We start from the raw sequence: 25,436 nt of genomic DNA, 5'->3' as shown, positions 1-25,436 counted from the left end.
ACTTCTATTACCATAAGACTATCCTTTCTCTTTTTACAGTCACCTGCCTCCTTCACTACATACCTTCCGACTTCTGCAACAAATGAGGCAGAGGTCCTACAGACAACAGCCTTTTTCATTACACAACCCTGATTTGTTCCTAGAGCACTGTTTATCCTGTGCACTGAATGAGGCAGGGGTCCTGTGGAAAAATGTGTAATCATGTAATTAAAGACTGCATCATAATGCATATGCATAAGAAGGCTGAATTAATGTGCTCAGTCCCTGCATTCCTGGGCTGGAGCGTGCTCAGTGCAGATTGATCTTCTGAGACTTTACCTGCCAAGTCTCTAATTAGGATGTGTAAATTGGAATATTTGAAGGCTTATATCTTGGATCCAATTTTCACAAGCATAGCAAAAGGCACAACTCTGACCGCAGGGTAACCCACTTTGCCAAATTTCAAGCCCTTCAGAGCATAAGGGCTCCCATACTGGGTCAGACCAATGATCCATCCACCTCAGTATCCTATCTCTGAGAATAGTCGCTACCAGAGCTTCAAGGGGAGTGTAAAGAACTGGGCAGCTGGAGTGATCCACCCTGTCTTCCCCTTCCAGCTTCTGGCAGTCAGAGGTTTAGGATTGCCCTGAGCATAGGGTTACACTCCTGACCATCTTGGCTAATAGCAATTGATGGACCTATCTTCCATGAATTTATTTAGTTCTTTTTTGAACCCAGTTATACTGTTAGCCATCACAACACCCCCTGGCAATGAGTTCCACGGGTTAATTGTGCATTGTGTGAAAAATACTTCCTCTTGTTTGTATTAAACCTGCTGCTTATTAATTTCATTGGGTGACCCATGGTTTTTGTATTGTGGAAAAGAGTAAATAATACTTTTCTCTGCACCATTCATGATTTTATACACTTCTATCATATCTCCTCTTAGTTGGGTGAACAGCCCTACACTTTTTAGTCTCTCCTTAGCTGGAAGCTGTTCCATACCTTTGATCATGTTTGTCGCCTTTCTCTGAAACTTCTCCAGTTCCACTGTATCCTTTATGGGATAGGGTGACCAGAAATGGACACAGTATTCAATGTGCGGGCACACCATGAGTTGTGGCATTATGCCATATAGTAGCATATATGTGCCATATAGTGGCATTATGATATTTTGTCTTATTTTCTATCCCTTTCCTAACAGTTCCTAACATTCTTGCTCTGGCGCATGGAATGCTAGAGTTTCTCAATGGAAAAGTTGCAATAATTTTTTTGAACAAGGGCAAAACAATGTAGACTTCCCTCATCTTGTTCCTTGAAATAACTCAAGCTTCCAATAAATAAATATTAGCCTGAGATAGACACCTTGCATTGAAAATTTCAGCCTGAACAATGTGGAAAAGTTATAAGCAACTGAAAACAGGATCTTATAGTGGGAAGTGTGTGATGGGGTGTGCACCCGACATCAGTCCTGAAGAAACTGAATTAGGTGAGGTGGGCCCAATCAGTCAGTTAAGCTGCAAATAGGGGAGATTTAGCTTGTGGGGAGGCCACTAATTCGAATGAAACTCACCTGTAAGGGAATAGGTGGGGCTTCTATAAAGTCAAGAAGCTGACAACAGTGTGGGAGGCTACATGGAGGAAGCCTGTAGTCTCTGTGGTGAGTGAAGTGGGGAGGATAGGAGCCCTCTGAGAAAGGATTTACTTAGTAGGCCTAAGAGAAAGGGGTCTGACTAGGAAGGCTGGAGAACGAAAAGCTTGGGAAAAGCAAAGTAGGAAGTAGTCCAGGGGTGAGAGTAGTAAGGTTGGTGTAGCCAATTAACTGCTTGCTACAGGGCCCTGGGCTGGAACCCAGCATACAGGGTGGGCCAGGGTTCCCCTCATATCGACTGGTAGAGTGGTGTTGCTTGGGGCAGTGAATAGGAAGACTGCCTGAATCACTGCAGGATTGACATAGTCAGGGTAGTGGGCATGAGGACTGCCTGATGTTGCATGTGCAGAGACTTGGAAAGACTTCCTCTGAAGGGGAAATCGCAGTGTGGCTTGGCTGGAGGGCTGAGTCACAAAGCAGCCATGGGGTGACCCCATCAGTGGGAGGAGAATAGCAATGGTGGAAGAGAAGAAAAGGGGCACTGAACCAGGCGGAGCGAATTGCCAGAAGGAGGTGCCACACAACACTGAGTAGAACACATGTGACAGTCAGTTAACCTTAACTACAGGTGGCATTATCAGCTCTGTCTATGATATTCTCATATACCAAAAAACTAGAACAGAAGCAATGATACCAAAAGAGACTCCATTTTGTTAGATATATTACAAGTGGGTTTTGTTACAAAAGGAGTAGTAATATCTAAGTAAGAAATTGTGAGGTATAAGCAACTAATAAATATTTATAAATTCATCAAAAATTAAATATGGACATATAATTAGTAAAATGCCAATATATTATTCTCTGAAAATACTCATACATATCTTAAGTCATGTCTGTTTTATGTTAAATACACTATGTAAAATATATACACTAAAGTCATCCCAATTAATGTAAGCTATTCTAACTATTCCTGCAGCTAACTGTGATTACCAAATCCACAAAGCTAGTATTTTCTCCAGTCAGCTGATCTTCCTCATGTTCAGGAGCTACCCTTCTGTGTATCCACAGGCCTTACTCTGTCTTGCCTCTAGCTACTTCAGCAGCATCTGTGCTAGATCCCTCCAAAACTGATACCTCTCCCTAGGCTGGGTAAAAATAATTCATTCCCATATCTTTCTCTGGCAGAGACCTGGTTTCATTTTTTTGGCCTTAAAAGCAGCTTGCAGATCCCATCAGATACCAGTACTTCAAATATTATTGCATCAGCAGAACTGGCTCAGGAGCCATTCTTAACTAGCATAACTGTTAATTTTGATCCATGATGTGGCTACATAAAACATCCTATTAATTTGACATTTTTCTTTCCTTGCAGTTTCCAAGGCAGTAGGCATCGCAGTAGGCATCTAACAAGTTTCTTCTCACCTTAAAGTCATATAAAGGTACTCAAAAAACATGACCAAGTACTTGTAGATAGCTACAGAGTCTAAGTACTTTTCATTGTGTGAAGGTGGGGCTACAGCATTCTATTCTGTTTGTCTTTGCTTCCAATTGTGTTGTTAGCTTCCACTTCTTGTACTTCAGCAGTTCAGTTTGTTGGTTTCCAATGGCTTTGTCCCCAGGAACAAGGTATAGGATCTTCTCATCAGGACTTTGGCAAAAAGTATTTATGTAAGCAGACAGATACACTTGAAGAATGCATGTAAAGTGCAAAGGTATCTAGCAATGGCACTCTGAAAAAACAGAAAGGACTGCATCTCAAGTTTTTTACCTAGCAATATCTTTTTCAAACTTATTCCAGCAGGATCTGAGACTAGATATAGTTTCCTTTAGTTCACATAATTCTTGGCAACATTTTTTCTTGGGGCCTTGTGCCCCTGTTGTGTCTTTGCTGGTTTGTGTAACCAATATGCAAACCTGTAAAAGAACAGTTTTTAAATTGTTAATCGAGATGAGCTTATGTTCCTTTCTGCAGAGAAATACTTTAAAACATAAAACAATCAATAAATATAATTAACCTAACTGAGCCAGAACACTGGGCTATTCACAATAAGGCCATAGAATCTTAGTCACTTGTGATCACAACCAGATCAAAGCACTAGAGTAGGGCTGGGCAAACTTTTTGGCCTGAGGGCCACATTGGGGTTGTGAAACCGTATGGAGGGCCGAGTAGGGAAGGCTGTGCCGCCACATACAGCCTGGCTCCCTGCCCCCTCCCAATTCCCACCGCCTGACTGCCCCCCTCAGAACCCCTCACCCATCCAACCCCCCCTGCTCCTTGTCCCCTGACCGCCCCCTCCCTGAACCCCCTGCCTCTAACTGCCCCCCCAGGACCCCACCCCCTATCCAACCCCTTCTCCCTGTCTGTCCCCCTCCCGGGACCCTGCCACCCCCAACTGCCCCCCCTGGGACCCCACCCCTTATCCAACCCCCCCTGCTCCCTGACTGCCCCGACCCCTATCCACACCCCTGCCCCTGACAGGCCCCCCGGGACTCCCATGCCTATCCAACCCCCCTGTTCCCCGTCCCCTGACCACCCCCACCACAGAACCTCCACCCCATCCAACCGCTCCCTGTCCCCTGGGACCCCCTGCCCCTTATCCAACCGTCCGCCGCTTACCATGCCGCTCAGATAGGCAGGACTGGAAGCTGCGCCACCCAGCCGGAGCCAGCCGCGCTGCCCACACAGCGAGCGGAGGCTGCGGGGCGGGGGGACAGTGGGGGAGAGGCCGGGCAGGACGGTCCCACAGGCTGGATGTGGCCCATGGGCCGTAGTTTGCCCACCTCTGCACTAGAGGCACAGTGGCTCTTTACACCAAACCAGAAAACTCAGTTTTGACTCCGAAGAAAGCAAGCCACCTGCTGAACTCCCAGCACACCTTCCTGTAGCATCCAGTGGTGCTCTGAAGGGTTCACATGCAAGTCCTGAACTGGCCTAATCCTTGGTTAGTTAATGCATATAAAAACCCCAAATCCAATTACAGCAAAAGCTTTGTTATCCGGCATGTTGGGGGAATAGGGGGGTGCCAGTTAATCAAATATGCCGGTTAACTAAGAGTTATACATTACCAATTGTAGGGAGATGGGGTGTGGAAGGGGATATGGGCTCTGGGCTGGTGGTGTGGGGTCAGAAATTAGGGGTTCAGGGTGTGGGAGGGAGAGCCAGGCTGAGGACTGGGTGTGCGAAGGGATGAGGGCTCTGGCTGGGGGTGCAGGCTCTGGGGTGGGGCCAGGGCTGAGGGGTTTGGGCTGCAGGAGGGGGCTCCGGGCTGGGGCTATGGGGTTCGGGGTGTGGGTGGAAGAGGGGGTTGGGGTGGAGGGGGCATGGGCTCTGGGAGGGAGTTTGGGTGCGGGAGGGAGCTCAGGGCAGGGGGTTGGGGCACGAGAGGGGTTTCAGGGTGCCAGATCTGTCCTGCACTCACCTGGGGCGGCTCCCCACAAGAGGCGACATGATGTCCCTGCTGCTCCTAGGCAGAGGCACGGCTGGGCGGCTATGGTAAGCACTAACACTTTTCAAAATAAGTACTGTGATAATATTTTTGAACCTTAATTTTTCAGTTTCACCCTTTAATAGTACAGTAAAAGCTGAGCTATCTGGGACTTTACCCACCAGAAAGCTCTATAGATGTCTGATCGTCATTGAAAGTCTGGTTGGCATGGGGCCGTCAGGCTCCCTACCTGGCTCCGTGTAGCTCCCCGGAAGCAGAGACATGATATCCCTGCTGCTCCTAGGTGGAGGAATGGTCACAGGGACTCCGTGCGCTGCCTCCGCCCACAGGTGCCGCCCCCACAGCTCCTATTGGCCGCAGTTCCCAGCCAGTGGGAGCTGTGGAGCCAGCGAGTGGGCCAGGGGCAGTGCACGGAACCCCTGTGACCATTCCTCCACCTAGGAGCAGCAGGGATATCATGTCGCTGCTTCCAGGGAGATTCACGGAGCCAGGTAGGGAGACTGACGGCCCCGCACCAACCGGACTTTCAATGACGATCAGAAATCTATAGAGCTTTCTGGTGGGTAAAGTGCCAGATAGTACAGTAAAAGCTGAGCTATTAAAGGGTGAAACTGAAAAATTAAGGTTCAAAAATATTATCAGAGTACTTATTTTGAAAAGTGTTAGTGCTTACCATAGAATCTTTCCATAGACGTCAATGGGCTTTACATCAGAGCCTTAAACTCTGTATCAAGGGGCATACTATATAGGATGAGTTTTATAATGTTTCATTTTGGTTGCTGGTAGTAACCTTCTATTCTGAAGAGCCTTAGAGAGCAATGTACTTTCTTTTTTATATAAAAATATGCAAGATAATTTGTAGGCTCTCCCAACAACTTACCTTTCTATTTTTGCTCCCCCTATCACATCTGCACTGTAGAATTTCTAATGTCATACATGAAACCACAGCAGTTTGCCATCTGAAATCTTTGTTGATCTTTTGTTTATTAAAGAACTTAAGCAAGTCACATGCCATATTCTGTAATGACCTTATTTCCTATGAAGAAAGAAATAAAGAAAAGAAGCCTTGAGTTTGAGTTCCCTTAGATTTTACAGTTTCAGTAGGCATTAGCTTGTTTAGCTTGTTATGCTGTTCTCTTCCAATATATCATGTGTCTAACCTGACTAAATTTTCAGATTCTTGTAGTGTATGAAGCATTACTAGATGTGTTGATTTCAGTCTGCAATTACAATTGACACTGGTGGGTTTTGACCTTGTCTAAAGCAAACTAATATATCAAATTTTAAAAAGTGATTCTGTGGTTATGACAATTACCTATGTGTGAATTTATAAATATTAGTATGTATAGTAATGAGATTTCCCCCCTACCCCCCATTAACAACTTTGGCTTCTACATGGGGACAATGTCTGCCACAACATTATTTTACAAATACTTCTTACTAGAAAGTGCAGATTATTTTGTAAAAGATGTCTTACATACATAGACTTAAAGATCAATATCTGAAGTGAAGGTTTAGTTGTATTGGTAACACCAGAAAAAATTCTGGTAGGAAAATAAAACAAAGCATTTGAAAGATTAACATTTACTTGTTAGCTAACTGACACAAAGAAGGCATCCTGTTCTTCATTCCATATTGAATGAAAATATTTTTTAAAAATCAGTATTTTGATAAGTGAATATAATCTCTGTAGTATGAGATATTGGCTTCTTTGGATACAGCATTACTATTTAAAGATTCAAATAAAAATCAAGTAATTATGTGCAGTATGCATAAATTTTAGGCCCAGAAAAGATTAAAAGGAAATTATTTTATTAGCTTTTAGGAGCCCACTATGCTTGACTCTGTACAAACATGGAAAAAAAGATGGTCTCTGACCCAAAGAGTTTATAAGCGAAATATAAGAAACTGATGGAGACAGACTGACAGGGATGGGAGGAGGAGTATAAGGAAACAATGAGACAATATTGGTCAATATGATAGGCTGTGGCCTCAGCACACCAGCAGTCTAACCATTGCAAGTTTTAAAATGAACAGTTCTATAATACAAATTCTGAATACCAGGACTTGCTGTGATTACAACATAACAGTATCCATCAACGGAATTTGTCACACAGGGATTGGATTATACAGAAAAGAAATCTACAACACACAAGTGCAAGTAAACTCTGGGGGGAAAAAATGTACTAACCTTTCTGGAACTGCTATTCTTCGAGATGTGTTGCACATGTCCATTCCAATGTAGATGTGTGTGCACCCCGAGCACAGCTGCCAGAAATTTTTCCCTCAGTTGTATCCATCGGGTCGGCTCTGGTGTGTTCTAGGGCCATGCGTCCATAACATTGGTATATAGGGCACTGCCAACCCCATACCTCCTCAGTTCCTTCTTTCCAGCCAACTCCGATAAGATGGGTAGGAGGGTGGGTCTTGGAATGGACATGTGCAACACCTCTTGAACAAGTTACAGAAAGGTTTTCTTTTTTGAGTGATTGCACATGTCCATTCCAACGTAGGAGATTCCCTAGCAGTTGTACAGGTGTCCCTAGCCTCTGTTTGCTGGAAGCTGGGAATGGGTGACAGGGAACGGATCACATGATGATTACCTATTCTGTTCATCCCTCTGGGGCACCTGGCATATGCCACTGTCAGAAGACAGGATACTGGGCTTTCTTATGCTCTTATGTAGGTGGACGGCTCAGAGTTTACTGACATGCTGATTGCAACGCAGCTTGGCTAAATCCAGCATTGTCCCTAGCCTGCTGAGTGACGGCATAATGAGAAGCAAATGTGTGCACCGAAAACCAAGTTGCTGCGCTAAAAATGTCCTGAATAAGGACCTGTCCTCAAAAAGCTGCTGAAGACCCTTTGTGTCCTTGTTGAATGAGTGGTTAGGATGGGAACACCTGCTAGTTTGTTACACATGTGAACACGACATGATCCATAATTAAATTATCTGAGCTGAGATGGAGAGACCTTTCATCCCGTTTGCAACCGCTACAAACATCTAGGTGGATTTCCAAAACTGTTTGGTCCTTTCTATGTAGAAAGCTAGTGCATACCTAACATCTAACGAGTGGAGCCTTTGCTCTTCCCTGTTTGTATGTGGCTTCGGATAGAAAACCAGTAGGAAGATAGCTTGATTGCTATGGACCTGGGAGACCACCTTTTGGAAGAAGAGCAGGGTGAGGACACAACTGCACCTTATCCTTAAAGAACACTGTGTACAGCCGCTCCAAAGTGAGGGCACAGATCTCTGAAACTCTTCTGGTTGAAGTAATGGCCACTAAGAAGGTCACATTCCAGGAGAGGTGCAGTAACAAGCAAGTTGCCAGTGGCTTGAACGGGGGACCTATAAGCTTTTATAAGACAAGGCTGAGGTCCCGGGGGAGGGGGGACTGGCTGTTGCACCTGAGCGTACAACCTCTCAAAGCCCTTAAGGAAATGGTTAGAAAGATAGATCGGTCACCCAAGGGTGAAAAGCAGAGATTGCTGCCAGGCGGACTCTAATCGACGCCACGCTTAAACTCTAATCGACTGCAGTTTCAAGTGCAGTAAGTACTCTAGAATGAACGGCAGTGACGATCACATAGGCGAGACACCCTTCTGGGAAGACCAAATAGCAAACCACTTCCATTCTGCCAGGTAAGTCGCCCGGTGGAATGCTTTCTGCTTCCTAGTACAACCTCAAGCAACTGCTTCAAGCAGGCTAGTTCTGTGGGGGTTAGCCATGGAGCATCCAGGTCATCAGGTGGAGGGATCCAAGGTTCAGGTGGAGCAGATGACCGTGGTCCTGAGAGATCAGGTCTGGATGTAGAAGTAGTGGGATTGGTGACGCCACTGAGAGGTCCAGCAGAGAGGCAAACCAATGCGGGCAGGGCCAAGCCGGAGCTATCAGAATGACCTGCACTTGGTCCCGCTTGATTTTCAACAGGACCTTGTGCACAAGTGGAATAGGAGGGAAAGCACAGAACAGGTGACCTGTCCATGGAAGAAGGAAAGCATCTGGAAGTGACTCGGGGCTGTGACGCAAAAGGGAGCAGAACTGGTGACACTTCCTGTTGTGCTTTGTAGCAAACAGATCTACCTGGGGAGTTCCCCACTGCTAGAAAATGACCCCAACATCTAGGCAAGGATCAGTTGAGGTGATCTACCAGCTCGTTTTGTGCTCCTGGTAGGCAGGAGGCTTCAAGATTAATCAAGTAGGTTATACAAAAATCCCACAACTGAACTGCCTCCCTACACGGGGGGGGGGGGGGGGGAAGGCACAGAACATGCCCACCATGTTGTCTGTTAGAACCAACGCATTTTTTGCCTGTAACATGAGGCAGGAATGCCCGACAAGCCACGAGGACTGCCCTGAGCTCCCTGATGTTGATGTGTAGAAAGAGCTCTTCTGGGGACCACAGGCCTTGAGTTCTCAGGGGACCCAAGTGAGTTCCCCAGCCCAGTGCTGATGATTCTGTGGCCAGGGATAGTGATGGATGGGGCCATGAAAATGAGATGCCCTTGCAAACCACCAGTGGGTCCTGCCACCGATCGAGTGAGTTGAGAACCAGGCGAGGAATTGTAAGGATCATATCCAGATGATGGCAGTTTGGTGAGTTCACCGAGGCCAGCTATGTTGGGAGAGGTCTGAGGTGTAGTCTAGCGTATGCACTACATAACTACATGTGGTCATATGACAACTCTGGGCCCCAGGCAACTCTGGGCCATCATCACTGGCCAATCCTTGAGGCATGCTATGAACTCCACGACCTTTTGAAAACACCTTTCTGGGAGGAAGGCTCTGGCCTGGACAGAGTTAAACACAGATCAGATAAACTCTATTCTCTGAAATGGGGTAATGTTGGATCGCTGTGTATTTATAAGCAGACCCAGGTCCTGGAAAGTCAACTGGATGAGGTGGATGCTGGACTCCTCCTGAGCCCTGGTTTGGCCTCTGACCAGCCAGTCATTGAGCTAAAGATACACCTGCACCCCTTGGATCCTCAAGAAGCCTGCTACTACTGCCATGCACTTTGTAAAAACTTGTGCGGTCGTTGACAGGCTGAATGGGAGAACTGCAAACTGGTAGTGCACATGATCCACTACCAATCTGAGGAACCTCCTATGTCCCTGAAAAATTGGTGCGTGAAAATAGGCATCTCTCAAATCAAAGGCGATGTACCAATCCCCTAGATCCAGGAAGGGGATGGACTCCAAGGAGACCATACAGAACTTTAGCTTCTTGAGATAACTTTTAACTGGTGCACGTCCAGGATAGGTCTGAGACCCCCCCCCCAAGTTTTTTCTGAATCCCAAAAGCTGGGAGTAGAACCCCCAACCCTTAAATTCTGTGGAACCTCTTCCATGGCTCCCACCTGTAGAAGCGACTACACCTCTTGGGCCAGAAGTTGCTTGTGAGAGGAGCCCCTGAAGAGGGATGGGGAGAGGGGTGAGGTGGGAGGGAAGAACTGAATTGAAGAGTATATCCCACTTCTATTGTGCTCAGTACCCAATGGTCTGTAGTAATATGGGACCATTGCCTGGAGGAAGTGGGACAAGCAGTCCGCAAACAAAGGGTAGGTTGGATCCAAAGTTTCTGTGACTGGTATGGTGTCCTTAAGTGCCACATCAAAAGGCCTACTTAGAGCCCCCTGAATATCTGGGAGGAGCGGGCACTGATGTTGAGGAGGACTGGGGTGAAGGCCTCTGCCTGAAGCCTTTACTCCTCTTTCTCTGAGAGTTCTGCAGGGCAGGGAGAGGGAAGAACCAGGAGGAATGTTGGGGCCTATTATGCTTCTCAAAGACACCAGGAGTGTAGAAGCCCAGGGACTTCAGAGTATCCCTGGAGTCCTTGAGGTCATGAAGCTTGATGTCTGTCTGCTTTGAGAAGAGTGAAGTGCCCTCAAAGGGATAGTCCTAGAGGGTCTACTGAACCTCATGTGGGAGGCCTGAGACTTGGAGCCAGGAACCCCTACACATGACCACTGTGGAGGCCATGGACCTGGTCTCTGAATCCTCAGCATCCAGGGCCACTTGTAAGGAAGCCCTTGCTACGAACTTCCCTTCCTCCACCAAAGAGGAGAATTCCCATTTGGTCTCTTGGGGCATCGAGTCCTTAAACTTTAACAAGGAGTCCCAAGTGTTAAAGTCACATCTGCTCAGGAGTGCTTTTGATTAGTGATCCTGAGCTGCAAACCCTCAGTTGAGTAGACTTTCCTCCCAAACAGGTCTAGTTTTTTTGGGTCTAGCTTTGGGGATCGCCCTTTGTAACCCGTCACTCTTGCTCATTGGCAGCAGAGACCACCAGGTATCCTGTGGAGGTGAGGGTGGGATGAGGATGCAAAAACTCATATTCTCTAGCCAGGACAAAGTACTTCTTTTTCAGCCTTCTTGGCCATGGGAAGTAGGGACACCAGGGTTTACTGTAGGGCTTTTATTGGGTCCATGATGGCTTCATTGAGGGGAAGGGTCACAAGATGTCCACCAAAGAGTGGGAGGACTCCTGAATCCCCTCCACCTGAATGCCCAGGTTTTGGGCCACTCTCTTAAGAAACTCCTGTTGGGCCTTATAGTCATCATGAGAGGGTGACATGTCAGTTCCTGTCATGGCCTCATCAGGAGAAGAGGAGGAGGAGGCTTGCACTGGCAGGGAGCACTACAACTCTTTGCTTTTGGCACCAGCCAGGTCCCGTGATGTTGGCTCCTGGTACTTGGTACCAGAGCCTGGATCAGGCTCTGCTTGAAGAAGTGGCAGCACTCTACCCTCACAGGCCACCGAGTATGAGCACCTCCATCAAGGACCCTGCATAAAGGGAAATGCCAACAGGTTCCAGAAGGACCACTGTGCAGGCAACTGCCACTAGCCAGCAAGCCAAGAACTCGACGGTATGGCCTGGCCCAGGTCCATTGCAGGATAGTGCCGACTTGCCTATTGGGGCTGGCTCCTGTGGGAGATATATGACTCCACCTCCGACTCCAAGGACGAGAAGTCTCTGTCCAGAGACCACGGAGGAGCAGTTCCCATCGGTGCCAGTGACCAGTGTCAAGGCAAGGAAGACTGGAACTGGGCCCTCATGGCCAGCTTCCCTTTATACAGTACCAAGGGCTATGGAGTGGCCCAGTGCAGGTCACACTCTGTTCTAGTCTCCAGGCCTGGCCATCCTAGGGGTCGGGGAATGTCCTCTCTTGAGTGGCATCTTCTTTTGTTTTTTCCTCAGCACTGGAGATGCTGAATGGCGCTGACGTGCCCGGACAGCGGCAGGAGTGCTCCTCAGTGACACCAAGGTGCTTGGTGCTGAGTTTGAATGGCTTGGCTCCAGTCGAGGTCTGAGCACTGCTTCTATTAAGATGGACTTCAGCCTAGCATCCTGGTCACTTTTGATACAGGGCTTGAAGTTCTGCAACTCTTGCAGCACTCCCAAAAGTAAGCTTCCCCTAAGCACTTAAGGCAACTGGAATGTGGGTAGGCCAGAGGCACAGCCTTGCTGCAGGAGCCACAAGGCTTGAAGCCCAGCCACCAAAGCATGCCTCGGTACCGGGAGCAGAGGAAACTAACTCTAACAACTACAAGAGAAACGATGAACAAAACTATATGTATATAAAGAGAGGAAACAAAGTCCACTGAGGAAGACTTGCAAGAGAAGGACAGAGCATTTCCAGCGACCGTCACGGGTGGTAAAAAGGAACTGAGAGGACGTGGTCAGCAGTGCCCTATATACCAACACTATGGACGTGTAGCACTATAGGGCACCAGAGCTGACTTGACAGATACCGATGAGGGAGTATTTTCTGGTGACAGTGCTCAGGGCGCGCACACATCTACATTGCAACGGACATATTCAATCATTCAAAGAAGTTGTCTTTTACCTGAGTATCATTGCAGAAAATTGCACTGGGGTTTTCATGTCTTTTATTCCTGCAGCACCTGTCACGATACTCTTCAGACATATTTTCCTATAATAGATCATATGTTAAATAATGTAACAGTGTTCTAATCAAGTTGCCTTGGTTTCTCTTTCAACAGTTCATGAGCTTTACTCCTTACACTGCTTTTTGGGATGGCATCAAAAGTAGCAGTGGAAATAGAGAGTGCTGAATTTTTTCTTGGCAAGTAAGCTAAGGAGGAAATAATTTAACTATAGTTTGCAAGGGTAGCTGTTTATAATTTTGAAACTACAGATTCCACTTAATTACTTGATTCTTAACAGTGGTTTTTTGTTTTGTTTTTTTGTTTAAAGTTTATTCTCTTAAGAAATATACATAGGTTGAGATTTTCCAAGGCATCTAATGGGATTTTGGCATGCATCTTCTATTAACATGAAAAAAAAGTTGTGTCTAAATCCCCTAAATGTTTTCAGCTGTACGTCTTTCCCCTTTGCTCCACCACTGTTTGTTCCCTTTGTTTCCTTCTTCATGTCACCCAGATGCTTGTAATACCCCTGGATCCCAATGGAAACACATTCTCTCTCACTCTTCTTTCTAACCCCCCTCTAAAGTCTCTCTGTACCTTGCAGAAGAAAAGAGTTAATTCATATCAATAGTATGTCATCCTGTATTTTAAAAAATACAGGAAAGGTTTAGTCATCTCCATCCTTTGGGTTTCCCTTTGTATTTTTGTTGTAACTTTGTCAGTGTTTCAGAAGCACACCTGAGCAAAACTGACTTCAAACTTTTGAAACAGTAGAAGTAGATTGTGTAAACAGGGAGGTACTCAACACAAAGCCCTGAAGAGTCAAATAGTCAAAGACATAAAACAATTAAGAGAGCATCAAACAGCTTTGTTTGCTGAAGTGCTGAAATTCCATTCTAGACACAAGGGCCCGCCAGTCAGCAGCTCTGCCTGCCTTTTTTCAAATAGCTTCACAGTAATTGCTCTGGTTGGTAAGTAGGTAGATAGGTCACTGGGTGGGACAAAAAGACAATGGATGAAACCCTAGCCCCACTGGAATCCATGGCAAAACTCCCCTAGACTTCAAGGGGGCCAGGATATAACCCACTAGCTGCCTGTAGTTAATGTCTCCAGTCACCAGATATGGAACAAAATCACAATGAGCATTGCCACATGTAACCTCTAATAGAAATCATAATTTACTCTTGCCATTCTTTTAAACTCACCCATAATCTGGGGGGGAATGATCATGGGAACCTTGGTCCTTGAGAATTTAAGAAACACAGTTTGGGTGAGAAATCAACATTATTCTCTCTGTGGGGTGACATTGTTTATTGACAGTCAAAGTTTTTATTTTATTCTTTAATATTTTTGCTCTATGAACCACTGCATTTACAGAAATCTAGATCAAAGTTAGCCTTGAGCATAACCTTGCAAATCCTGCTCTGAGTCAGACTAGACAGAGATTAGTAACTAAAAGGAAAGTAACAATATCTTACACACACTTCAGCAGCATGGTACTTATCAGAAGTATTAATTATGGTGGCTTGGTGAGGATAAGGGGGTAAAGATCCTTCTGCCTCTAGATTCCAGGTTCAAACCATAACATAGGTTTTGTAGTAATGGAAAGGTTATTTGCTATCACTCTATGATCTCAGGCAAGAGGCTAGTGGACACCTTCTACCACACAAACAGTATTACTAACAGTTATTGCTGGTAATCTAAACAGACAGACAAGCACTGATTAGACATGGAGACTGAACTAACCTCTCCAGAGCTGGGGTAACACACATTGGCTGGGAAATGAGGGAATCTGCTTAATAGGTGCTCGTGCTACCCCTATCTGTGAGATTTCAATATTCACAGTCCCATATCTTTCATGAGCACTAAATTCACGGTTCCTTAAATACAAGTTAAATAGCAAATACTTTCATTTTTTCCCAGTCTCCTGTGGAATTCTAACAACCAGGAATGATTCACTTGATATAGAGAGCTGTTGACTTCAGCATTCTGTTTAATGTGCTGGCACAAAGATATAAAATACTAGATTAATGGTCTGGGTATGTCAGTCTTCTGGACTGACTTTCACATGGCTTTCAAATATGATTATTATTTCCAAATGGGATCATTGTCAGCAATGAGAGGTAGAGATCAAGACTGAGGGCCAGTTTTTTAAATGTTGACTCCAGTTTGTGAATATATTCAACAGAGGGCATAAAACTTCAGGCAAAGGTATAAAGAGATGCAAATTATGGGTCAGATTATGTAGCTTCTATTCATATTGAATAGCATTTACAAACAAGTAGTCTCAGTGACTTCACCACAACTATTGCATAAGTGCTCTCCAATGGGATTAGGTGTTACACAATCTAAACCTAAATGGTTTATATCTCTAACTACCTGTTGCAAGGACACAATCATCTGAGTCGTATCATTCGCACCTGCAAATAACTGCATCCACAGCTAGGTGTGAGTGCAAAATTAGAGGCTGCATCGTTATATCCCGTAAAAAGAACTGCACACCCATTTTAATGTGTGCCTTTAAATGTGACATTTAGCATGAATTAACCTTAAAATTATTCACAAAAAGAAGACTTTTACTTTTTAAAAAAATTTAAAACAAAAGAATATGACTACCTACCAGCAAATCAATATCGTGGCTTAGGATATTCTCATACTTTTCACGTATTACAGTTGTATTTTCCATCACACAAGTAGATGAATTTACTGGCAACAGAACTATGAACAGTGGCAGAATCCCAAACACAGACCTAAAAAAAACTAGATTACAACAACATCAATTAAGTATATATTTAACACTACGGAGTATGCTCGATTAACTGTTATGTAATGAAGTCTCTTATAGTAGTTTATCTGGGATTTATTGTTCATCTCTACCAAATAACTGGTACATTACAGTCCATTTTGGGTATGAAATGTGAAAATGTCTTTAAACATACCTTGTCAGAAAAGTATCTTTTAAATGCGTTTTCAGAGTATGTTGCCCTCGGGGTATTAACATAAACTTCATTAATGCTAACAAAAACAATAACTATGTTGAGCGGACAATAATATCCTTTAGTGTATTGTTAGAAATCCTGAAGTACTAGAGTATACAGCAGATGAAGTATACAAGTTTGCAAGTATAATTTTACTTTTAAAATGTTTGGATTTGTGGGGGCGTTTTTTAAAGTAAAGTTAGTGCTCATGAAAGACACTGTCCTATTTGCCTTCGGTTGAGAAGGTTGGGCCCCTCAGAGTCATGCAGGCTGCCAGTCCTAGAAACTAAAATAGCCTCCATGTGCCAAATTTGCTTTGCATGAAGTCAATGCAGAAATCCAACTGAATTCAATGGGAATAGAGTTACAGCCATAGTCCATGTAACAGCTATTCTGTAACATACGTTTCGCCACAGCTCCCTGCCAATGGACCTTAATGCTGTCTTGGAAGGATTACCTCTAGGAATAAGGATATAGTTCAGTCTTCACGCCCCCTCAATCCCTCTCTGCTGGTATTGTCAATTGTGTAGTGTTGATTGAGGATACTATAGAGTAGACAGCTACCCTGTAGAAACTGAATTGAGAAACTCTTTTCATCGCTGTTAGTCAAATTTCACAGTCTTTTCTTAGGCAAATTTTCCTTTGACTTTTAATGAGAGTTTTGCTTGAGTAACAGGCAAATTCTTTATCCCTGTCTTAGGTATTTCCAGGGCACCCATCACCAAAATCATAAGCCACTGAAGAGCCATCCAAGGGAAATAATTTATGGCCACTAACAGTCAGGGCTGGATTTAAACAAACCAAATAAAGGTGACAGGCTCAATATCTCATGACACGTTCCCTGACCTAGTCAGGTCCTAAGAACCTAGTGGAACCTAAGAACCTAAGAACCTAGTGGATTACACTAGCTGGCAGGGTGCCTAAAAGTTAGGCATTGCAAAACTGAGTCTAAGTCTCCTCAGTAGATCTAGCCCTAGGCACCTTTCTGCATCTTTAGGCTCCTAACTAACTTTGAAAATCTGGTCCAAAGAGCTTTGTAATCCCTTGAGAGTAAAGACATAAATATAGTAAATATAAGGCTGTCAAAGCCTATAATTTATTAAGGCTGTATCTGCCATCTATGTATCACATAATATGTCCCTGATCCTGCACTTAAACCTCTGACTTCTACAGAGTCATAGAGTTTAAGGTTAGAGGGACCACTAGATTATCTAGTCTAACCTCCTGAATATCACAGGCCACCAACACTGCCCCACACTCTATTCTAAATTTGGTTGTAAGGCTTGAAGTTTTATAGCCCATAGGAAATTAGATGATTAGTATGCACCATTGGCAAAAGCCTTGTAATGGCAGGGAAATGATTAAGTGAGATGTACCCAGATAACCCTGGCAAGTGACTGGCACCGATACTCTGCAGAGGAAGACAAAGGAAACACAAGGTTGCTACCAATCTGACCTGGGGAAAAATTCAGTTAGACTCTGAGCATGTGAGCAAGAACCAGCCAGGCAAGCACCCGAGAAACAGAATGCTCAGTGACACCCCAGAGCCCTGGCCCACTCCGTCCAGTGTCCAATCTCCAGCTGTAGCCATCTCTGATGCTTCAGAGGAAAGCGACCAAAACAGAATGAAAAGCCGCAGCAGCTGGCCAGCTGAAGCCCTGAAGCATGTGCTCTTAGGAACATGAGACATAAACTGGAAGTGAGCCCCAGGGCTGCTGAACCCTACCCCATCATACAATCACACTCACACATTGTCCAGCTCTCTCCTCAAACTAATTAAGTTGTTTGCTCCCACAACTCCTACTGAGAGGCTGTTCCAGAACTTCATCCCTCTGATGGTTAGAAACCTCCTCCTAATTTCCAGCCTCAATTTGTTCATGGCCAGTTTATATCCATTTGTTCTTGTGCCAACACTGTCCTAAAAAGCTCTTTACCTGCCCTAGTGTTTACCCCCCCTCTCCTCCCAATGTATTTATAGAGAGCAATCATATCCCCTCTTAGCCTTCTTTTTGCTAGGCCAAATGAGTCAAGCTCTTCCAGTCTTCTCTCATATGATAAGCCCTCCATTCCCTGTTCATCCTAGTAAATCTTCTCTGCACCCATTCCAGTTTGAATTCAACTTTCTTGAACATGTATGACAAGAACTGTACACCATATTCCAAATGAGGTCTTACTAGTACCTTATATGATATTAATACTTTTCTAGCTCTACCAGAATATATCCAAGGATTGCAGTTGCCTGTTTCAGAGCTGCATCACATTGCTGGCTCATAGTCATCCTGTGATCAAGGAACACAGCCAGGTCTCTCTCCTCATCTGTCACTTCCAACTAACGAACCCTCAGCTTGTAGCAGAAATTATTATTAGACCTTAGGTACATGACCCTTGCACTTTGTACTATTGAATTCCATCCCATTTCCGTTATTCTAGTCTTCAAGGTCATCCAAATCTTCCTGTATAATATTCCGATCTTCCTCTGTACTGACGTTGCCTCCCAACTTTGTATCCCCATCCAATTTCATTAGCATACCCCTACTTTCTGTGCCATGGTCAGTAACAAAAAATATTGAGTAAGATTAGTCCTAAAACCAATCCTTGAGGAATGCTACTAGTAACCTCCTTCCAGTTACTTTTTGGCACAATCTGTTACATTCTCCCCCTTTAACCAGTTCCTTATCCACCTTACAATTCTTATACTAATCCCCATCTTCTCTAACATAACTAACAATTTCCCAGTTGTTTTATATTTCAAAAGACAAATAACAATGGTTTAAGTCTGTCATCTGTGCAACAAATTTCATCAGTAACCCCAAACAAGAATGGTTTCAGAGTGGTAGCCGTGTTAGTCTGTATCAGCAAAAACAACAAGGAGTCCTTGTGGCACCTCAGAGACTAACAAATTTATTTGAGCATAAGCTTTCGTGGATAGAACCCACCCACGAAAGCTTATGCCCAAATAAATTTGTTAGTCTCTAAGGTGCCACAAGGATGCCTCACTTTTTTTTATTAAACAAGGATGAATCACATCCCTTACACATATCAGTATATGGCAACAACACTGTAGCCATAGAGCCACTTAATCTAGCAGTTTGTGATTAAAGATAACCTGCAAAGGAAAAAGAGTTGGGCCTATGCCATTATTATTATTATTTGCTTCTCTATGATCTATAAAGAAGGCCTGAAAGGTTTGTTGGGGTGTGTGTGTTTTTTTACATTAGTAAATTAGGTCCTAATAAACCCATAATACTGATACTATGAGAAGAGCTAAGAGAGAGCCAGATGATTGAGAAGGGAAAGGATTTTCTGTCAGATTGTTTATAATTAAAAAAAGTGAACATCTATTTATCTGCACTGACTCATTGCTATGTTGAAGGAAACAAAACTTTTAACAAAGTGAACATTCTGCTCTTCCAGTGAAAGTATATGAGTTCATAAATCCCAGTTCCCGAAATCCCCAGCTAGCAAGAGTTAACATTCATTGGAGTTTCAGGCAGAGGAAAAACCCCGTATTTACAAAAAGCAAGCTTTAGTCCCTTCAGGGTACAAGAAGGGAGCCAGGCTGGCACACTATCAATGTTATACAACCCAGGGGCAGGAGATCACTTCTTATAATCACAATGTTATACCACCCTTGCAATATCTGTGGATTAAGCAACAGTAATGGAAAGCTACCATGTTGTAGCTTCCTTACAGGGTTTCAATGCTTCCAAAAGCCTCCAACGGAGGCTGTTCAGAAGCACCAGCAGGTCCAGTCTGGGCTTTCCCTGCTGTGGCTCAGAGCACTGGGCAGTCAGGGTCGGCTGTGTCCCTCAGCCCCCCAAGCCAGGGAAATGCCCCATTGGCCTGAAGGACAGAAGAGTGTGTTACCTTTCTGCACCCAAAGCTTCCCAAAGCAGGAGCATGCGTGAGGGGGGGCAAGCAGGGGCACAGCCCCCCTAATCAGTGGGGGCACAGTGGGGGGAGGGGAAGCAGCTCCTCTGGCCGCGCAGGGCAGTGCCCTTCCAAAAGCAGCCGAATTTTTATTCCTGCGCAGGCCCCTGCCCCAGAGCAGGAGTCTGCCAGAGCCTGCAAACCCAGGAGGCTTAATACATCTCCCTCCCCCTCGGCTGAGGTAGGGTGACCAGACAGCAAGTGTGAAAAATCGAGATACTTTTTTCCCCGGGGGATAGCTGCCTATATAAGACGAACTCCCTAATATTGGGACAGCTGGTCACCCTACGGCTGAGGAGCCGCTGGCCGGGCGCGTGGGGACCCTCCGAGACACCTCTTTGGTGCCTGCCTCAACTTTGAGCGGGGGTCGGTGCAGCGTGCCTGCTTGCCCCCGGCTTGGCACGGCATGCCGCGGGCAAGGCGCACGCCGCGGGGAGGGGCAGCTATTCCCTGCAGGAGCCGAGGGGGGACGGGTGGCAGCGGACCCGCTCCCGGGACGCCAGCCGCTGCCTGGGGGAGCCGGTTTCCCTGCGGGGCGTCCGCGGGCAGGGGTCTGCACCGGCCTTGAGAGGGGCGGCGGCGGCACTCCCTTGCCCGCTCCCCAACTCCTGCAGTTCCCACCAACGCAATCCTGATTTCCCGACACTGGGCGGGCTGGGAACCGGGCGCTTCCACTTTCGCTCTGAAAAGCTGGGAAATTCCCGGCCGGGACAGGGGGGATAAAAGCACCGTTGCGGGCGCCGCTGCTCCACTGCGGGCGGTAGCTGCCAGGGAACCAGCGGAGCCGGGTGAGACGCGCGCCGCGGGGCAGCGGGCAGCCTGGGCTGAGGTGCAAAATCCGCAGGGGCTGCGCGCCGGGAGGGCTGCAGAGTTGCCGGCTCCGGGGAGGGAGGGTCCCGCGCGCGCGCGCGCGCGCCCCTTACCATGGAACATTGTCCGCAGGGGGAGGTGGAGAGCGCTGCGCTGGTGGCTTCTCGGTCATGGTGGTGGCAGAGGCTTGTGCATGGTGCGAGGCTGGTGCAGAGCGCGAGGGGAGGCTCTGGGAGTGCAGAATCCGCCGGGCCAGGCTGTGCCACGCGCTGCTGTGCGAAGGAGCGGGAGTTCCCGGACTCACCAGCCCTCTGGCCGCATCTTCCTTGGGGGAGACCCGCTGGCTCCGCGGGGCTCTGCTTTTCCCATGGGACTTCCGCGTGCACAAGTTACTTTCACTTTCTGCTCTGCCTGTGTGGCCCCTGCTCTCCAGCCAAGGCTGCGGACTCAATGGCTGCACCGCGGCTAGGGGCCGAACGCGGGGCTGGGCAGGCGCTCGCGCAGGAGATTCCCCTCCCGGGCGCTCCGCCACGGAGCAGGTGGGACAGCGAAGTTAGCGCGCTTCCCCGCCCTCCGCGCAGAAAAGCGCCCCGCGCCCCGAAACCTGCCCAGTCAGGGGATCAGTCCGCGAGTCCACGGCGATAGCTAGAGCCTGCGGCTAGCGCGCGGCTGGGGGGGGGGGGGAAGGGGGCGCCAAAGGGGGGAAAAGGCAGCGCGGCACTCCAAAGGCCAGAGCCCCACACAGAAGTGACAGCTGGAGGCGCTGCTTGTGGGGCTTGTCCCGGTCCGGGGAAGAGGAGGTGGGATCACACATGCCTTCCACGCCCAGTCCTTCAGAGATCCCACTGTGCGGGCAGAGGCAGAAGGATGTACCTTGGCAAGGCGCATGGAAAGAACCATTCATTAGGAATCAGAACATTGTGAAAGACTGGTTTTTGTTGTTGTTTGCTTGGGGTGGCCCTTTTATTTTTTGGGGTATGTTTGGGGTGGGCGGGCGTGCTGCCCGATCCCTGTGAGAGCCCCCCACCCACCTCGGGGGCTGCACCCACCCAGCTTGCATCCAAAAGCATGTGATTGAAATATGGAACGTGCCGCCGGGTGGAGAATATCTGGGGACTTCCTTGGCTCATTTTCAACGATCCTGAAAGAGCGCGGGCCAATCTTTAGTTCAATTGAGTCTCCCGGGAAATTATCCACTAGTTTATCTTGGGGGTGGGGGGGGGTAAAGTTCACATGGTAGTAATGACTGGAGAGTAATTGCAACGTGGGGAAAACAGTACGGCAGGGGGGAATACACTCTGATCGATGTGAAAGGGTTTGAAATGTTACGTATCCATAAGCAATATCTCGGCCAGCGAATCTGCTTTAGCAGAAAGGCCCGCCCAGGTCGTGCAAAGCGCTGTGCGTGCCTGGACTCTCACGGAGATCTATGGAGCGTTGCCCAGTTCCAAACCTCAGCGGTCTGTTCACGTGGATCTCCATGCAGGATCGGGGCCTAAGTTTGGTCGCTAGTTACATGGGTCTTGAATGTGAATGAGAATTTTGTCTAAAACTTCCAATTTGGTCCTTAATTTGATCTGTTCATGAGACTGCTGAATTCATCAACAGCTTTTTATTGGTTCTACTGGGCAAGCATGCCTTCCACCCCACCTATATCGAAATCTGCCATCTCCTTTGGTCTAAAGAAGCCTGACTTGGTTGATATTCAATTTAAGGCATGCTGCAGGGCTTCTTGATGGGGGGAAGCAGCTTGTAGGGGGGTTTTAGGAGGTTTAGTACAGGGCATGATTTAGGGTGTTACCTGGCCCGGCTGTATTTGAAGGGTGTGGGGATTACCTTGTTCATGATTTGTAATTCATTTTAAAGAACTGGGAACCCTTGGGTGGATGAAAACTTTTGCATTGTAAGGCCGGAGTCCTCCAAACACTTGTGCATGTGCTGAACTTTACTTACTGAAGTAGTCCTATTGACCTCTGGTGGTACTACTTCTATGAGTCAAGGTAGGCGTCTGTGTAAGTAAGTGATTGCAAAATCACAGCGAAAAGTTATACCAAAGTCATGAATGCATATGCTAGCAAACAGTTAGTATGTAAAACTTACAGGAGTACTTTATTTAGCTGACTTTAGATGTTCTGGATAAAAAAAAACTAGAAAATCAGCATATCAAAAAGACACAGATATAAAATATAATAATTATTATTAATAAAACTTTCCGTAGTGTGACTCATTTAGTTACTAGGCTGTGTTCCTTTAATAGCCATTCTGAAACTGAGGGTTAAATCCTGAAGTCAAAGGGCATTTGGCTTATATGGCTCAATGTTTTGCAATTAGATTCACGGGTATGCAAGGGTTTACCAGTGTTGAAGGCCTTCCCAAGTAAAATATGAACAAATAAATACTTGAATGCCATCATCCACGGACGTTATTTCACAAATGCTGCTTAATATGAAAACATCTCTCTGTAGTAGAAAAGCATCAAAAGTGTAAAGAAGTTTGGTTCCCAATACATGTATATTTATTCAAAGTAGACTAGACAATGTAAACTTGTTTAATGGTCGTGTAAAAAATATATGCAGTACTTCTTTCATCTCTGTAGTAGCTTCTCGTTTTTTAACATGGTCAAGTCATCAAAATTACTCAGATTATCCAAAGAGAAATAAGACTATTGTGAAATTAACTACTGTTTTATGACAGATTTATTCAGCAATAAAGCAGTCTGAATGTTAAAAGCAGCAGGGATTGAAAATTATGGTTGCGAAGACTAAATGTAAATCAACTCCATGTATTATGGGAATATCTCAGCATTCATGAGTTCTGGATGAAAGAATCATTGGAGGATCAATGATATTAAAAAGGCTAACTGATTTGACCCTAAACTAGTTTAATTAACTGATAAAAGAAAAGGAGTACTTGTAGCACCTTAGAGACTAACAAATTTATTTGAGCATAAGCTTTCGTGAGCTACAGCTCACTCCATCGGATGCATTCAGTGGAGTGAGCTGTAGCTTACGAAAGCTTATGCTCAAATAAATTTGTTAGTCTCTAAGGTGCCACAAGTACTCCTTTTCTTTTTGCGAATACAGACTAACACGGCTACTACTCTGAAACCTCTAATTAACTGATATCATTTTTCAAATTTTAGGAAACATTTTTGATATATAGGGCCCAACAGTGCTCTGAGTGAAGTCAGTAGCAAAACTTATTCACTGGAATGGGACCAGGCTACGGTTAAACAGAAAAAATCTGAGGTCTTGATTCTGTCGTCTTTACTTGGGGGAAAACTTTAATTGACATCAGTGAAAATGTTGCCCGAGAAGTACTATAGGATTGGACACATTTATTGTATTGCCATACTAGACAGCTCCAAAAAAATCAAATATTTCAGTTTATTATTTATAATTTGACTAACTAAGCAAGAGTGGAGAGTAGGTGGCTTTCCGAAAGATTTAGGTGATTCTTTCTGTACATATAGAATTTTTTGTCTGTTCCTGTCTGTAAATGCATATGTTTCCTGTGTTCATTCACTGATATATAACCTTGATTTCTTTCAAGCTTTGAAAAATAAGCAGAAATAACTTTGAAAAACAGAGAAAGCATTGAAGTTTGTATAGCAAAGAGTTACAAGATACCAGTAACATTCTCAATTTATGCATGATCATACTCCATGAGTTTAGTATATGAATTTGTGAAGATAAGTGCTGTTCATCTAAATTACCTTCAGTAGGTATTACTAGAATGACAGACTAGATTACTTTTTTTAAAGTAGACCTGATAATATCCTAACTTTCTGCAACGATTAAAAATAAATAGCTAATAGGCTGCAATTACTGCAACATATTAGTTGGAAAAACATTTAAGGGCCCAGTCCTTCAAGCTTTCTCTTTAGCGGGACTATTCATGTGACTAATGCTCTGCTCATGCTGAAGTAGTTTTTAGGGTTGGGACTTAAAATATAACATGTAATTACAATAACTGCTTTTCAGTCAATGATAACATCTTGTGTACATAAATGCATACATTTAGATTATGGCCTATTATGTAAATCATATTTCTGCAGTATTGGTGAATGCTTAATTTAAAAAACTACGGTGTACTATCAAAATACATATGTAGCAGAAGAGCTCTTTTTAATTTTGTGGTAAAAAAGCTAAATGTTGTAGTTGAGATACATACTGACAGAATCCAATAAATTGGGGTTTCTGTTATTCATATCCTTATATTTTAAGTATAAATATGTGATTGGTGATAGACTTAATTGAATTTTCTCATTCTCAGCTTGTTGCAATTTAATGTTAAATATTCTAGGGGTTTTCTATACATTACAAAAAGTCTTTGCTTACTTGGGATTCAATGTCAAATGCATGGGGCACCCAGAACTCCCATTGACATGGAGGTTTGGCCTTATTTTATAGTGTAGCTAGAACTAGGGTTCCAATCCTACAGTTACACCAAAACGTTCATTGACTTCTGTTGATGGATGATAGATACTTTTTTTCCCTGCATACAGTGATTGTGATCTTTAGAGTTGTATGTTATAGGACAACAGGTGAAATGACTGTTTTTTAAAATGCACTACTGCTCTAATTGAAGGAAATGTATATTTTTATGTAAGAACTCCAGCATAGGCTATCTTCCCCCCTCCATCCCGCACCCTTGGAACTTGATCCTGTATTCCTTTTGCACACCAAATAGATTTCATTAGGCATTTAGCATTTAAGAGAAATTCAGGGCCTTTAGAATGGCCTTTTTTTCTTTCTCCCTGTCACCCACAAATGCTAGCTTTGAAAGAGTCTCTGAAGGAAATTTGC

The 25,436-nt window shown here is 45.2% G+C and overlaps 1 protein-coding gene across 1 annotated transcript; it reads right to left on the bottom strand.

Moving 5' to 3' along the window:
- Nucleotides 1–2,606: 2,606 nt before the first annotated feature.
- On the bottom strand, nucleotides 2,607–20,751 carry IL7 (interleukin 7). Its single transcript, XM_074943042.1, has 5 exons — nucleotides 20,742–20,751; nucleotides 15,531–15,670; nucleotides 12,868–12,954; nucleotides 5,897–6,052; nucleotides 2,607–3,484 (listed from the first exon to the last, which is right to left on the bottom strand). Exons 1-5 carry the CDS (start codon nucleotides 20,749–20,751, stop codon nucleotides 3,335–3,337), a joined length of 543 nt encoding a protein of 180 aa, XP_074799143.1. The 3' UTR covers nucleotides 2,607–3,334.
- Nucleotides 20,752–25,436: the final 4,685 nt, after the last annotated feature.

The sequence above is a fragment of the Natator depressus genome, chromosome 2, assembly GCF_965152275.1.
Source record: "Natator depressus isolate rNatDep1 chromosome 2, rNatDep2.hap1, whole genome shotgun sequence".
Classification (NCBI taxonomy): Eukaryota; Metazoa; Chordata; order Testudines; family Cheloniidae; genus Natator; species Natator depressus.
Note: the sequence above shows the minus strand (reverse complement) of the source record. Positions and strands in the feature narration are given on the sequence as shown.